The sequence below is a fragment of the Meles meles genome, chromosome 14 (assembly GCF_922984935.1).
Source record: "Meles meles chromosome 14, mMelMel3.1 paternal haplotype, whole genome shotgun sequence".
NCBI classification, from domain to species: domain Eukaryota; kingdom Metazoa; phylum Chordata; class Mammalia; order Carnivora; family Mustelidae; genus Meles; species Meles meles.
Window position 1 is genome coordinate 82,697,200 of NC_060079.1, and position 13,293 is coordinate 82,710,492.

The 13,293-nt window shown below is 47.3% G+C and overlaps 1 protein-coding gene across 4 annotated transcripts in view; it reads left to right on the plus strand.

The window, feature by feature from the left end:
- MYO16 (myosin XVI) overlaps positions 1 to 13,293 on the plus strand; it is a 596,952-nt gene that overhangs the window by 235,239 nt on the left and 348,420 nt on the right. For all 4 annotated transcript variants that reach the window (XM_045978501.1, XM_045978500.1, XM_045978499.1 and 1 more), the window contains exons 5-6: positions 1,428 to 1,536; positions 8,902 to 9,026. In XM_045978501.1, coding sequence (XP_045834457.1) covers positions 1,428 to 1,536; positions 8,902 to 9,026 — 234 coding nt within the window. The remainder of the gene's footprint in view (positions 1 to 1,427; positions 1,537 to 8,901; positions 9,027 to 13,293) is intronic.

Genomic DNA, 13,293 nt, shown 5'->3' on the forward strand with positions numbered 1-13,293 from the left:
TTCAATGCACCAAGAAGATTGTTTGAAGTCTTAAGGACCTTAAACTTCCTTGCTTCCTTAGCCAAGGAATATATATAACCTGCATTATAGAACTTAGTATGTTCAAACACAGGGGTCTCTTCATCTGACTACAGAAAATGGGATGCGGCGTCCTCTGGGTGGGGTGGTGAATGGCATAGCTCTCTGCAGGCAAGGCAGCGAGGCAGACTTGGTTTTTCCCCTTGAGTCTACTTTCAGCTCTGTCTTCACAGGATCCTTAGAGCCGTCCTTTGCAAACGCTGTGTGGACCCGGTAAGGTATAGGAAAGCTGGTTTTTTAATTCAGGTCTTGAATAACAGAAGGCGAAAATCCCCCATTTCCGCGTAAAAGATTATGAGAGTCACACGCCTTTTCATGTCACGTTAGGAATTCGGAGAGTATGTGAACTCCAATAACATCGCAGCACAGACTTGTATTCGGTAAAAGGAATAAGGAAAGACTTTCATTTCCCTGACCCGAGTTCCGTGACTCGTGAGGTGAACGGGGAGCCTTGGTCAGTGCGGACGTGGTCCCGCCATGCCCTTGAAGACAAGATGCAAAGCAGGCCTGGTAAATCGTATGGAGCTCATTAAAGATGTATGTGAGCAAATTCTTTTTCAAAGGACAAGTGCCTCTGTCATTGGATATGGGTGGCGGGGGTCGGGGGACAGGCATCCTCCGAGGCACCTGACGAAGGCTGCTTTGAAGCTGAACGAAGTGTCATGGACGTATTCAATACACTTCATCCACTGACACCTACAGATGGGGCTTTTTTCAGAAAGCAGGTTCTGGAAGGAGGGAAAGAAAGAAAAGAAAAGAAAAGAAAAGAAAAGGAAAAGAAAAGAAAAGAAAAGAAAAGAAAAGAAAAGAAAAGAAAAGAAAAAGACAAACAGCCAGAAGCCATTAATCCAAGCCTTTGGTTAAAACATGGTAGGGTGAGAAAAGCTCTCAGATGACTTTCCACAGAGAGCAAGGGCCTTGAGGCGCTTATAGGATGGTCTGGGGGAGATGGGTTGAAGTCATAGAAGAGTCCTCCGCGGAGACTCTGCAGGCACGGGGAGTTTTGCTGCGTCAGAAACAAAGCAAATGACAAGGGGGGGTTGGCTTCGCGGTCATGGGCTGGATATTCGGGGTTTGGCGAGAGGGGGCTGGGGACAGTGGTCGGGACTAAGGCCTTTGCAAAGGTCAATTGAACGGTTTTAGCCTTATTGGAGTTTCCCACAGAGTAACTGTGTTTGTCTTTTTTGTATTTGTCTTGCAACGTAATGACGGTTTCCGGCAATCCTTTGGGGTTGTATCTACCACAGACTCCCTGCGCCTGCTCCCGACTAACCCAGAAGTGAGAGTTTGGATCTGCTTCCTCCGCTAACAGCATAGGTCACGTTCTGTTTGTTCTTCTTCACTCACAGGCTGGAGCCGACGTCCTTCTCCAGGATGTCAATGGAAATATCCCGTTGGATTACGCCATAGAGGGGACAGAATCCAGCTTCATCCTGCTGACCTATCTGGATGAACATGGTAGGCGGGTGTTGAGACGCCCTAGAAAGATCGAAGGGCCGCTGGTAGAATTGCCAGTGCGTGTTTAATTTTTAGGCGTGCTTGCGTGGCTGCCGATGGACGAGCTTTCCCCAGATCGCGTGACGTGAATTCTTTCTTTCCATGGAACCTTTCGCTGTTCCCACCGTGATCGTTGTTGACTTAGTCAATGCCGTTTTGCAAGGCTGCAGAAATCTGGAGGGCAGCCGTGAAGGGACGTTTTAACAAGCATCTGAAGCCCGTGATGAGTGGGACTGGGTTTGTCATTATAATCTGTTCTCCCCTGGGAGGGGGACGGAAGTGAACCCGCACAATTGAATGTTGAGTTAATGAGAGGCAGGTCATCTGAAGTGTGTTGTCTTAGGAGCCCGTGGTCCTTGCAAGAAGCACACACCCGTGAGCAAGGGCTTAAGTCGAGGGCAGCGGGCACAGCCTCCCAGCGCCACTGTTGGTGACTTGGGAGTACCGTGTTGCAGGCAGGTGCCTCGGTGGCGGTGCTAGCCTGAAGAGATGAGCCCAAGCTCCCAGCTATGTCCCCTGACAAAGAATGTTTAATTGCACAGACTAAACGTATAATTTCATGAGTAAGTTCAGCATGAGCAAAGTGGGAGGTATCTGAAATCCTGAACCCAATATGGCATCAAGCTGGAGAAGTCTGCCCCTTTCTGTTTTTTCTTTCCCCCTTTCTGTTTAGGTATAAATAACAATAAAGAAACGCCAGTCCTTTCAAGGATGATCTTTTGTCAGCAAAAAAGTTTAAAAATGTTAAGAGCCACACAGTGCTTCTGACGCTGTCCTTGCTTCTAAGAAAAGCCCTCGCATCTGTCTCTTTGTTCCCTGCCCTTTCTGCCTCCTCCAGATCGCTTGTATCAAAAGGTTTATTCCAAGGATGGCTTAGAATAATAATAATAATTAGTACGTAGCAGCCAGCGAGTTCTTGAAAAATTATCTCATTAATTCTGGAAGCGGGATGAATACCATTATCTTCATTAGGGACAGCGTGAGCCAGGCTGTCCTAGGGAAGGTCACAGAGTCTCTGGGCTGGGATGACAGAGGTGGCGTGGGGGGAGGGGTGCGGCTCCATGATCTTGTCCTCACTCCTTGTACCTGCTCCTTACCGGAGGGTCACAGTCAGGTCTTTCATCCCCTTGTCAGTGGTGACTCGTTGGGGACAGTTTCCGTCTCTGGTGAGGGGAGGGAAGCTTGACGTCCTGCACATCCCACGGCTGTGAAGTTTATTTTTGGACCTTTGCACACCCCAGGCTGGCGGTGCCCGATTCTGACTTCGCGTGCAGAGCTCGGCCACGCGTTACTCACGGGGCTGGTGCCTTTCCACCCTTCAGCTCTTCTTCTGAGGTTTTGATAGCCACTGCGGCAGACATTTCTCTTTGAAAACTAAAACAAGCATCTTTCTTTGCAAAAGAACTCACCTGTCTGGTAAGCCTTTCCAGCGCCTCCAAGGATTTTGTTTGATAAAAAATTTTTAGTATTTGCTGGGCACCTGGGTGGCTCAGTTGGCTAAGTAACTGCCTTCGGCTCAGGTCATGATCCCAGAGTTCCAGGATCGAGTCCTGCATCGGGCTCCCAGCTCCACCGGGAGTCGGCTTCTCCCTCTGACCTTCTCTCCTCTCATGCTGTCTCTCTCTCTCTCAAATAAATAAATAAAATCTTTAAAAAAATTTAAAAAAGAAATTCTTATATTTGCAAAGGCAGTATTATCTATCTTCTATCAAGAAAAATAAGTGTATTTCTTTGGGAGGTTGATTTTATTTTTTATTTTTCATTTCTTTAGAGAGAGAAAGAGCACGAGCAGGGGTGGGGGAGCAGAGGCAGAGGATGAGAGAGAGAGAGAGAGAGTCCCAGCAGACTCCCCCTGAGCACAGAGCCTGACACGGGGCTCGATCCCACAGCCCCAAGACCACGACACCAGCTGAAACCAAGAACCAGATGCCCCACCAGCTGAGCCACCCAGGTGCCCCACGAGGTTGATTTTACATGTGATTAAGGGAGAAGGAGAGGGGGGAGGCATTGACTCTGAAGGGTTAGGAGAAAATCCATGATGACACGGGCAGTCACAGTCAGTTTGTAACATACACGTTTGCTGGAACAAATTCCATTTAATATCTCCTCCGTTTTAAATTCTGTGTTCCTTTTGTCCCTGCCGTTGCGCCGGCCTGTGCCTCCCGTCCATCTGCCCCTCCCTCAGGTCATTCAGTCTGCTCCCCGTTCCTGCCGGGGTCCCTCCTAGTGTCTCTATCGGCTGCCACGCTTGCCGCGAATACTGTCTCAGTCGATTTATTCCTGGGCCCCCTCATCGGTGTGCTTGTAGAGTTATCTGCTGTGATAGCGTGGGCCGATAGCCTCGGACACTTCCAATATCCCACGATGAGATGGTCCTTATTGCTCAGCTCTCAGTGTTTCCGCACTGCATTCTTAATAGCTGGGTGGCTGCAAGTCCTTGAATTTTCGGTGTGTGTCCCCTGGTTTCCAGGCTGAAACCTGAAACCCAGGAAACCCAGACTGAAACCCCCCGTTTTGGTGGGTGTCCCCCGGTTTCGGTCCCATCGGGATGCGTGTGGCTGAAGGCAGGTGAGGTCGGGAGCGAGCTGATTACATGGAAGACCACTCACTGGTCCCAAGTTCTGATTGTACAGTGGCCGCTGACCCCACTGTCCCCTCCGGGGCACAGCAGCTAACCGTGGCTCAGGGCCTGAGCTCCCCGGGCTGGAAAGCAAGAGGCAGAGCGCTGCTCGAAGGCATGATGCATATGGGCTCTGCAGTGCAAGGCCAACCCATTGGGTTTCGCAGAAGGCAAAGGTTATAAAATGCTCCCGCAAGGGAAGAAAGCCCTGCGGGGGGCGGGGGGGGGGGGGGAGACAGGGTGGCCCTCGACGGACGCATGGCACAGGGAAGACTGTCTGCTTTCCACCCGTTTCATCAGCCAGCTCCCTCTCTCCTTCCTTGGAAATCCATCCTTTCAGAGAAGGTCCCCGGAGCTCCTGGTCTCCTCTCCGGAGCCACCGCAGTGCAGCTTCTGCCGCTGCTGGAAGTGTCCGTGCAGAGATGGCCGCTGCCTTCTTGACAGGTCTCAATTCTGTTCTGTGCTCCCCGTGCCTCTGGGTGACCTGCGCGCCACTGCTCTCTGCAGCCGCGCTCCCCTGCGGTGACAGTGTTCGCTCCTACTCTTCTCCACACTCCCTGAGCTTTCCCTTCGTCTCTTTTGGACGTACCGCTTGCACACGCAGACGCCAAAGTGTGGGTGGCTGCCAGAGCTACTGTCTCGGAGTCTCTTCTCGTGTCCCGCCGCCTGCTATGTCGGGCTTAGGTCACCCCGTTCCTTGTGTTGTGCCCACCTGCCTGCCTGATCCCAGGAATTACTCCCCCGCCCCAGCTCAGAGATCTCCGAAGACCTTCTGCTTGGCACTGCACAATGTTTAAGAACACTAAAGTATCAGACAGCTTGAAAGAACACCTGCCCAGTATGGACGTTATCACTCTCCTTGTGTGCCCTGTCCATGTTCTATTTTGCCCTTTAGCCAAGAATCCAACATCTGAACATCACTTTTCTTTTCTAAATCTCTCACATGGAATTGTCACCAAATAGATTCTGCTTCCCTGATGTCCCTCTGATATGTCCACGTCCCTTATTGGTTACGCTGTTTCTGCCTTAGTTAAAACCCTGGGCTTTCTGGTTTTGGAACAGCCTCAGAAACTCCTTACCCCCGTGAGGGTTCTTCAGAGGACTCCCAGCTCGATCAGCGTGCAGCGACCTTGTGTATTTCTTCTTCCTGATAGAGTTCATTCAGAATGCTGTCCCCACACTGCCGTCCTGTCCTGGGATCACCCATCGCTGGGGTGGCGGTGCGCTCCAGGGGGCCCAGGACCGTCCCACGTGATGCCTCTTGTCAGGATGGAGGAAAAGGGGTCAGGTGCAGGGTTCAAACCCCTTTTGGGCTCGAACATATCTCTTTCTCTTTGCCAGAACCAGCTTCCTTCAGTTGCCTGCCCACAGCGTCCTTCGACTCTTGGATTTAGCGAGCTTAGGAAGTGGATGGTGGAGATAAAGCTGAGAGTTAGGAACTTTAGGGGCTGGGAGAAGCCAGGTCTCCATCACCGGGCAGTGGTTCAATAGTTCCCTGGGCTCGCAGGGAGCCCCAGGGAAGAAGAGATAGCGGAGAAAAGGAAAAGCGGAATGGTCACAGAAGCAATGTTGCCGTCGGGCAGACAGTCAGGGGGTGAGTTAGCACGGGGTCTGGACTGACTGGACGTGTCAGTGTGATTGCGGTTGTGGGCAAACGCCTTCTGATGGCTTCAAAGCCGAGCAGGGGGACAGTAATTAGTATCACGTGGAATCACTTGTGAATTTCGGGACAAATGATGTTTTTCTTATTTCCTAAATGAGAAGATTTTCCACAATTCTTGTCAAAATGGGAAATCTAATCAGGACTTCTATTAATGTTTTTCAGAAAACGGGGTGGAAGTGAGACTTGATTTCTTTGGAAAAGAGACAGGCTTGGCTCATTGCCCATTACAGAATAGACTTATTGTGCCCATAATAGGTCTTGGTTGTTTTTCTCATGGAGCAGCTTGAGAACTTTGCTTGACCAAGAAAAGAGGGAATTTCTGTTCTGTTGTCTTACTGAAAATAGACTTCTGCATGTTTCATAATGAGAATATGAAATGACAGTTTACTTGGTATCATATTTGAAGCAAAATTAAGTTTTAAATAATAAGACAAAAGGTCATAACAGTCCCCTCTGATTCCTTCACAACCACTGCTAGACAAGATGGCTTTCTCGTGATACATCGTAAGTCAGCTGAAGTGAGTGATCTCTACTCTGTTTCTAATTGTCTTTTTTTTTTTTTAATTTATTTGACACAGAGAGAGAGAGAGGTCACAAGCAGGCAGAGAGGCAGGCAGAGAGGCAGGCAGAGAGAGAGAGGGGGAAGCAGGCTCCCCTCTGAGCAGAGAGCCCAATGTGGGGCTCGATCCCAGGACCCTGGGATCATGACCTGAGCCAAAGGCAGAGGATTAACCCACTGAGCCACCCAGGCGTCCCTTCTAATTGTCTTTCATCTTTGAGCCCTGTTCTTCTATCATTCTGTTTTAACCCTGTGTTTCAATAATCCTCTGAAAGATACACACCACTCCCATAAGCAGGGCCACGTTATAAAAGTTAGAATAATGTAACCATCAGATTCCCCTGCTGCTTCCAAATGTGCAAAATTGAACACTGACATTTGAGGAATAATATTTTCCAAAATTAACTCACATGTTCACTTCCATCATCCTAAAAATAAGAAGAGAGTGATCGTTGTAGTTGGTTCTTAACAAACCTCAAAGCAGCTCTTAAGGGAAATCTGTTCATGCTTCCAGCATGGCAGGTGGAGATTCCAAAGCTGGTCATTGGTGGCCCTTCGTGTCTCTGCTTTGGACGCAGGATTCGAAACAACCCACATTACTCAAACAGTGCATTTTGCTTTATTTTGTTTATTTTGTTTGGTTCTTGCCTGACTCTTTATGACGAAGAAAAACACCACAAAATGAATGGCCCATAATCCCTGCAGCGGAAAGCTGAGTAGGAATGACCCCTCCCACCTACTGAATGCTGCCCACGAGCCAAGTGCTTTCCGTGTTGTTGGTAACGCATCCTCATGACAACCAGTTGAAACCAGAATTATCAGCCCCATTTTGCAGGTGGAGAAAGTGAGGCTGAGGATAAGTCACCTTCTCCCATTGGCACTAGAATTAGGTACAAGACACAACACTAAAGCCTAAGCAGCCCGACCCCTGAGGCAGGCTCTGGGCGAGAGCTGTGCCACGAGGAGGAGCTGCTGGGCTCTGAGAGGAAAAGGATGGCAGGTGTGCCGCAGGCTGGATGCTCTCTGCCCTGTGGACAGATCCAGTAAATCCTGCTGGTAGCTTCGCTCCCGTGGGACACATGTTATGATCCGAAGGACTGCGGATGTGGACGGTCAGGCAGGTTAAACTCCTTTCCCGGAGTTGCCCCCAGAGAGGTTGGCCGCAGAGGAGCATGACCAGAGGGACCGCTGCAGTGCATTGGTGCCCTGGTCCCCGGTGTCTTGCCCACCCCCACGTTTGCCATGAGGACTCAGTCATGTGGAAGAGAGAGAGAAAGAGAGAGAGAGACAGAGCTCAGAAGAGCGGCTGGTTCATAGCCACCACTGGCTGACCAACCATCATCACCATCATGATTACCTTCCCTAAGAAGAAGGTGGATCCTTTCCCCTTAGTAAACACCTGTTACGTCCAGGAACCGGTGCTGGGAATGGGAGGCGTAAACACAGAGGTAGGAGCTATGTGGAGATTCAGGATTCTGAAATCTCAGGTTAAAAATAAAGGCTTCGGGGTGCCTGGGTGGCTCAGTGGGTTAAAGCCTCTGCCTTTCGCTCAGGTCATGATCTCAGGGTCCTGGGATCGAGCCCTGCATCGGGCTCTCTGCTTGGCAGGGAGCCTGCTTCCTCCTTTCTCTCTCTGCCTGCCTCTCTCCCTACTTGTGATCTCTCTCTGTCAAATAAATAAATAAAATCTTTTAAAATAAATAAATAAATAAAGGCTGCGCCGAGGTAGGGACCGGCAGTGAGCAGGCCTGAGCCCTCAGGGGCCCATCGCCCCCTCGGTCAAGCTGGTGGACGCCTCTTCACTCCGCTTCACTAGCTTCCTCTGTATTAACACGAAGAGTCATGACATGCTTGATTGGAGCATCTCTTGAAATCTGTTTGGAAAGTTTTGGAGATAGATGGGGACATTGTGGAAATAGCTAAGGGGGACCCCATATCCCCTTCACCCGGTCCGCACATCCACAGTCCACACAGCCGTGCTGTGTTGATCTAACTAGGGCGTTAGCATGGGTACAATACTATTCACCAAACCATAGATGTATGTAGATGTTCCCAGTTCTCCCAGCAAAGGCAGTTTTCTGCTGCAGGAGACGGCCTCTCTTTTGGAAACAACTCTTTTGGCCAGGAAATGATCGAGAATAAAAAACTGTATTTTTTAACTCCAGTTCAATTCAAACAGTTTAAAATACTCTGGGCAATGCCCCTTGGGGATTTACATACGGAAACAGAGAGCCTGCCGTGGATAAGGCAGCATGTCCCATCTTTGGCGTATAATAAGAGGAAAATTATTCAAGACTGTCTTCTAGCTGAGAATAGAAGGCGTGCGGAGCAAAACAATTATACAGACTCTGAGTGAGAATTCAGAGGGGGAAGAGGGGCTTCAAAGAGGAACGCGTTGAAAGAACAGGAAGTTAAATTCAGAGCTGACCCCCAGAGGCTGAGAAGCATCTTCGCCTTTGGTTTGAAAGGCTGTTTCCCCCCCAGGAGTGGACCTGACGTCGCTGAGACAGATGAAGCTTCAGAGACCACTGGCCATGCTAACAGATGTCAAACACTTCTTATCAGGCGGTGGAAATGTTGACGAGAAGAACGAGGAAGGAGTGACTCTGGTAAGTTTGTATAAGCGCCTCAGAAATCCTGCTTAAATAGAGAATTTCAGCTGATTCCTCTGGCGTAGAATTAGGTACTATTAACTTGTAAAAATGGCTTTTTTTCCTGATCATGAAAAAACTACCTATTTATTGTAAAAGTCTGGAAAACACCTAAGTGTGCAAAGAGGAGAACAGAAATCACATATGCCACTGTTCCTCGAAAACCAGGGGTTCTGGGTGGACTTGTTTTGTTCAGGCCGTCCTTCCGTGTATTTTAAAAATTGAGAATGATTTGTATGTGTTACTTTGTCAGTGTGATATTTGAACTGGAACTTACAGGAGGATGTTTTCATTTTAATCTTAACAAACACAAATTATGCGTCACTCTGGTGAATGAATTTCTAAATCCAAGCAAAATCATGCCATTACTTTTTTTTTTTTTTTTAATAGCTGTTGGGCATAGTGGCAGTATGTGAAAACCGTACAATTAAGTTTGGGTTAATTCTGATATCAGCGTAATGTCTACCCATGAGAATAAAAAACATTTGAGCTATTGACCCACAAAATGTGCTTGAACTGGGCGTGCTAGTGTTGAAGTTAATTGCGGTAGGAAGTAAATGTATTGAGGCTCGAGGGAAAAAATTGAGAGGAATTAAGCTAACAGACAGGAGTATGGTGCTTGAAGCATGGGTTGTGTAGAAGCGTCTGGAACCAGCGACTCAGTTTCTGCCACAGAAAAAATAAGGTGTGAGGTTGAAAACGGTGATGAGAGAAGTGATTTGTCTAAATGGATAAAATGGTGTGAAACCTGATACAATTTTAGATTTATTAAATGCAGATCAAGCACCTTGAGACCTTTAGATAGAATAATCTTCCTTGATACTGATCTTGGACTTTGGAATATAAATTCCAAAAGACCATCAAAAAAATAACACCAAGTTACAAGCAAAGAAAACAAAGCATGTTCAGAATTTATTGAAAAATCACACATTCAAATGGAAAAATATTGTGATTAATCTATTGGGATATTAACCACCTCCTGTGAACAAAATAATAATGAACAAAACCACAAAAGTCCTTTTGTTTTGGGCTTACATTGCATTGGGGGAAGATCCATAATACACAATATAAATGAGCTAAATACACAACATATTAACAATGGCAGATGCAAAGGAGAAAATAATAAAATGAGACAGGGAAGTGCTGGGTGTGTGTTGACATGTTGGAGGCACACATGTAAGGTCTCACTGACAAGGAATTTTGAGTAATGACCTGAGAGAGGTCTGCACACACTGCAGGTGTGCATAGGAGCATTCAAGACTGAACGGTGGTAGGTGCAAAGGCCCTGAGGCAGGAGTGGGTGTGTTGTGATTTAGAAACAGCACAGGGGCCTGTGAGGCTAAGTAGAGTAAAGGGAAGGAGGGAGGCAGCTGGCCCAGATCACATGGGGTCTGTGAAACTGTGTGAGGACCATGGAGTTACTCTGAGTGCAATGGGAGAACATTGGAGGGCTCTGAGGAGAGCTAGACATGGTCCTATTTTAGTTCTAAAATCATCACTTGCTCTGACTGCTGTTAAGGACAGGCGGTTGAAGAGCAAGGCTGATGCCAGGAGTTCAGGTAAGAGAGTAACCCAGTGGTTGGTGGTGTGGCTCAGATCAAGCTGCAGGAAGCTGGGGGGTGAGAAGGGGCTAACTTCCACCTGCATGGGAAGAAGATCCACTGGGACTTCCTGATAGCCAAGTGGTGGGAGAGAAAGGATGACTGTGGAGTGATTTCAAGTACTTTTAGCTTGGGCAACTGGAGTGATGGGGTTGACATCCAATGAGACGGAAGGTGGAGGATAAAATGAGCTTAGGGCAGGGACAGTTTGGGGAACAGAGAGCTACGGCTGCCTCTGAACCATCTTCATGGAGGTGTTGGGTTTGTGGTTGGTTGCTAGAGTCTGGAATTCAGGAGCTGTCTGGACTGCAGACTCAGTTTGGGGAACACTAGCATAGAAACATGACACTGAAAGCCTTGAGCCTAGGTGAAATCAAAGATCTGATACAGAAGGAAAGAGAATTTGGGACCGAGCCATGGAGCTTAGGAAGAAGAGAAAGATCCAGAAATGAGATCCGGGGTGGGGAGCATGGGGGGCGGGGGAACAGGGAGAAGCTCCCAAGGTAGGAGGAGAACCAAAAGAATGAGATGTCACAGGAGCCAAAGAAAGGAAGTATGAAGAGGAGGGGGAGGAAGCTGTGAACTATTAGATACCATCGAGAGACCAAGTGACTGGAGATGGTGAATTGGCCATTGGACTTAGTAGCATGGAGGTCACTGGTCTTCTCAGCTAGGGCACTTTCTTTGGAGTGCGAGCCTTGAAATCCTGACTGGAGCAGGTAATGATTCTTTGAACACATGGCATGCACTAATGCCTAGCTCAGAAACCCAATAGATCTTTGCTTCTTTGTTTGGCACAAGACATTACAGCTTTTGATTTCTTTAAAAAAAAAAAAAAAACTCTGCTAAATTAAAATGGCATCCGTGTTTCAAATGCCACTGAACAGAAGGGCCCACCTACTTCAGTAGTGAAGCTGTTGCAAGAATCGATACAGAGCAATACATTGCTATCCTGTTCAGACATCTTCAATTTTGACATTCTTTGTGACTTTTTTTAGTTGAACAGAGAGCACAAATGTTGCAAACAATTTGTTGTGTAATAACTAAACGATCATCTCTGAGCTTTTCATGAGGAAAGTAACGGCGGTTGGGAGGCTAGGAGTTGTCCCTCGAAGATGGCTCGCAGCGTTGAGCAAGTGGAGGGTGAGATTGATTTCTTATGTCTGAATTGGTTAGTCTATCTTGTTAATGACTGCTACCCCACGCTGGCCTCCGGACAGTGCGTTCCTGTCTGTTGTTGGTGGGAACCATAAGACACTCGTCCACAGATTTCTGTATCCTGAGTAGGGATGCCTGTTGTGGCTTAAAATTAGGCATCATTTCCCACACTTACGTTGTGCAATAAAGGTAAAACTATCAAGAAAAGATGCAATGCTGCTAAACTTCTAGTATGCTGCCTTTTTCTCCTCTTGCAATAAAGTAACCAAACGTAATGTTGCTCTTTGAAAAAGATCTCTTAGTTTACACAGATAATTCTTCTTAGAAGAAAGCAAAGCCTCCAAAAAGGACACAATTCCAAAAAAAAAAAAAAAAAAAGTCATTACGAGCATATGGAAATGCATTCCTGAGTTCAAGTGCATAGATGCTCTTTGAAAATTTGACTGTAATGACTTTCAGATCCATTAGGAAGATGCTGGTTCTTTTCTCTTTTGTCACAGAATTTGGTATATAACATCTGGCCTTGGGACGTATTCACTGGGTTTGTTGGAAAAGAATTATTCATGAGATGCAAACATCAAGCAATTTTATTTTTGTCTCCCTTTGTCTTTTCAGTAGCGCTGGTTTACCCTTACTTCTGGATGAAGACTTACCCATTGCCATCAGCTTTCTGGCCGTTTTTAGGGAATAGAGTTTTTGTGGTTACTTTATATTACAAACCATAGCCTCAGTTTAGAGATTAGAGTGTCTGGTCCTATATAACCATGAAAAGTCCCAGCTTGCGTGAAATCAGGGTTCACTGATCTTTTTTATGCCATGTTACCCTCTAAACCTCGATGTAGCTGTGGGTTCCTTGTCAGACTTGTGTTTAATGTAGTAACAATGATGCCTGTATTACAGAGAAAGCCAGTTACATGGGAACATCATAATCCTACTATCAAAATTAAATTCGTGATATGTAACGCATGCGCTTCTTTATGAAGGCACTGAGTGACGGATGTAATCATTGCCAGGATGTTAGGGTAGATTTGAATATGGGGGATATTTGGAGATGTCTGCTTTGACAGCAATGTGTAGGGACATATCGCTTTCATTGATAGCATCCTAGGTGTGTAGCCGAGGTTCACCATTCAAGAAGTGGCCAAATTTCATTTGGGGTTAGAAAAAAAAAATAAAACTAACCATTTTCCCATCCAAGTTTGCAAAGTCTCTGAATCACTCCGAGATCCTGAGGGGGCTGGTGGGTTCAGGTGTTGAGGACCTGATCTCAGTGAAATCTTGAAGTCACTGCTGGTGTCCTGTTGCATCAGATTAGGGAGTCCATGGAAGGGAGGGTGGCCGTGGTCATCTGTTTCCCCTCTCATCACCGTCTCCTCTAATGTGTCAGTGACGTGGAGGAGGGGGTGCAGATGGGCAGGAGGAGACACATGGAGCTGGAAGGTTTTGGCTTGATGTTCCCTGATAGG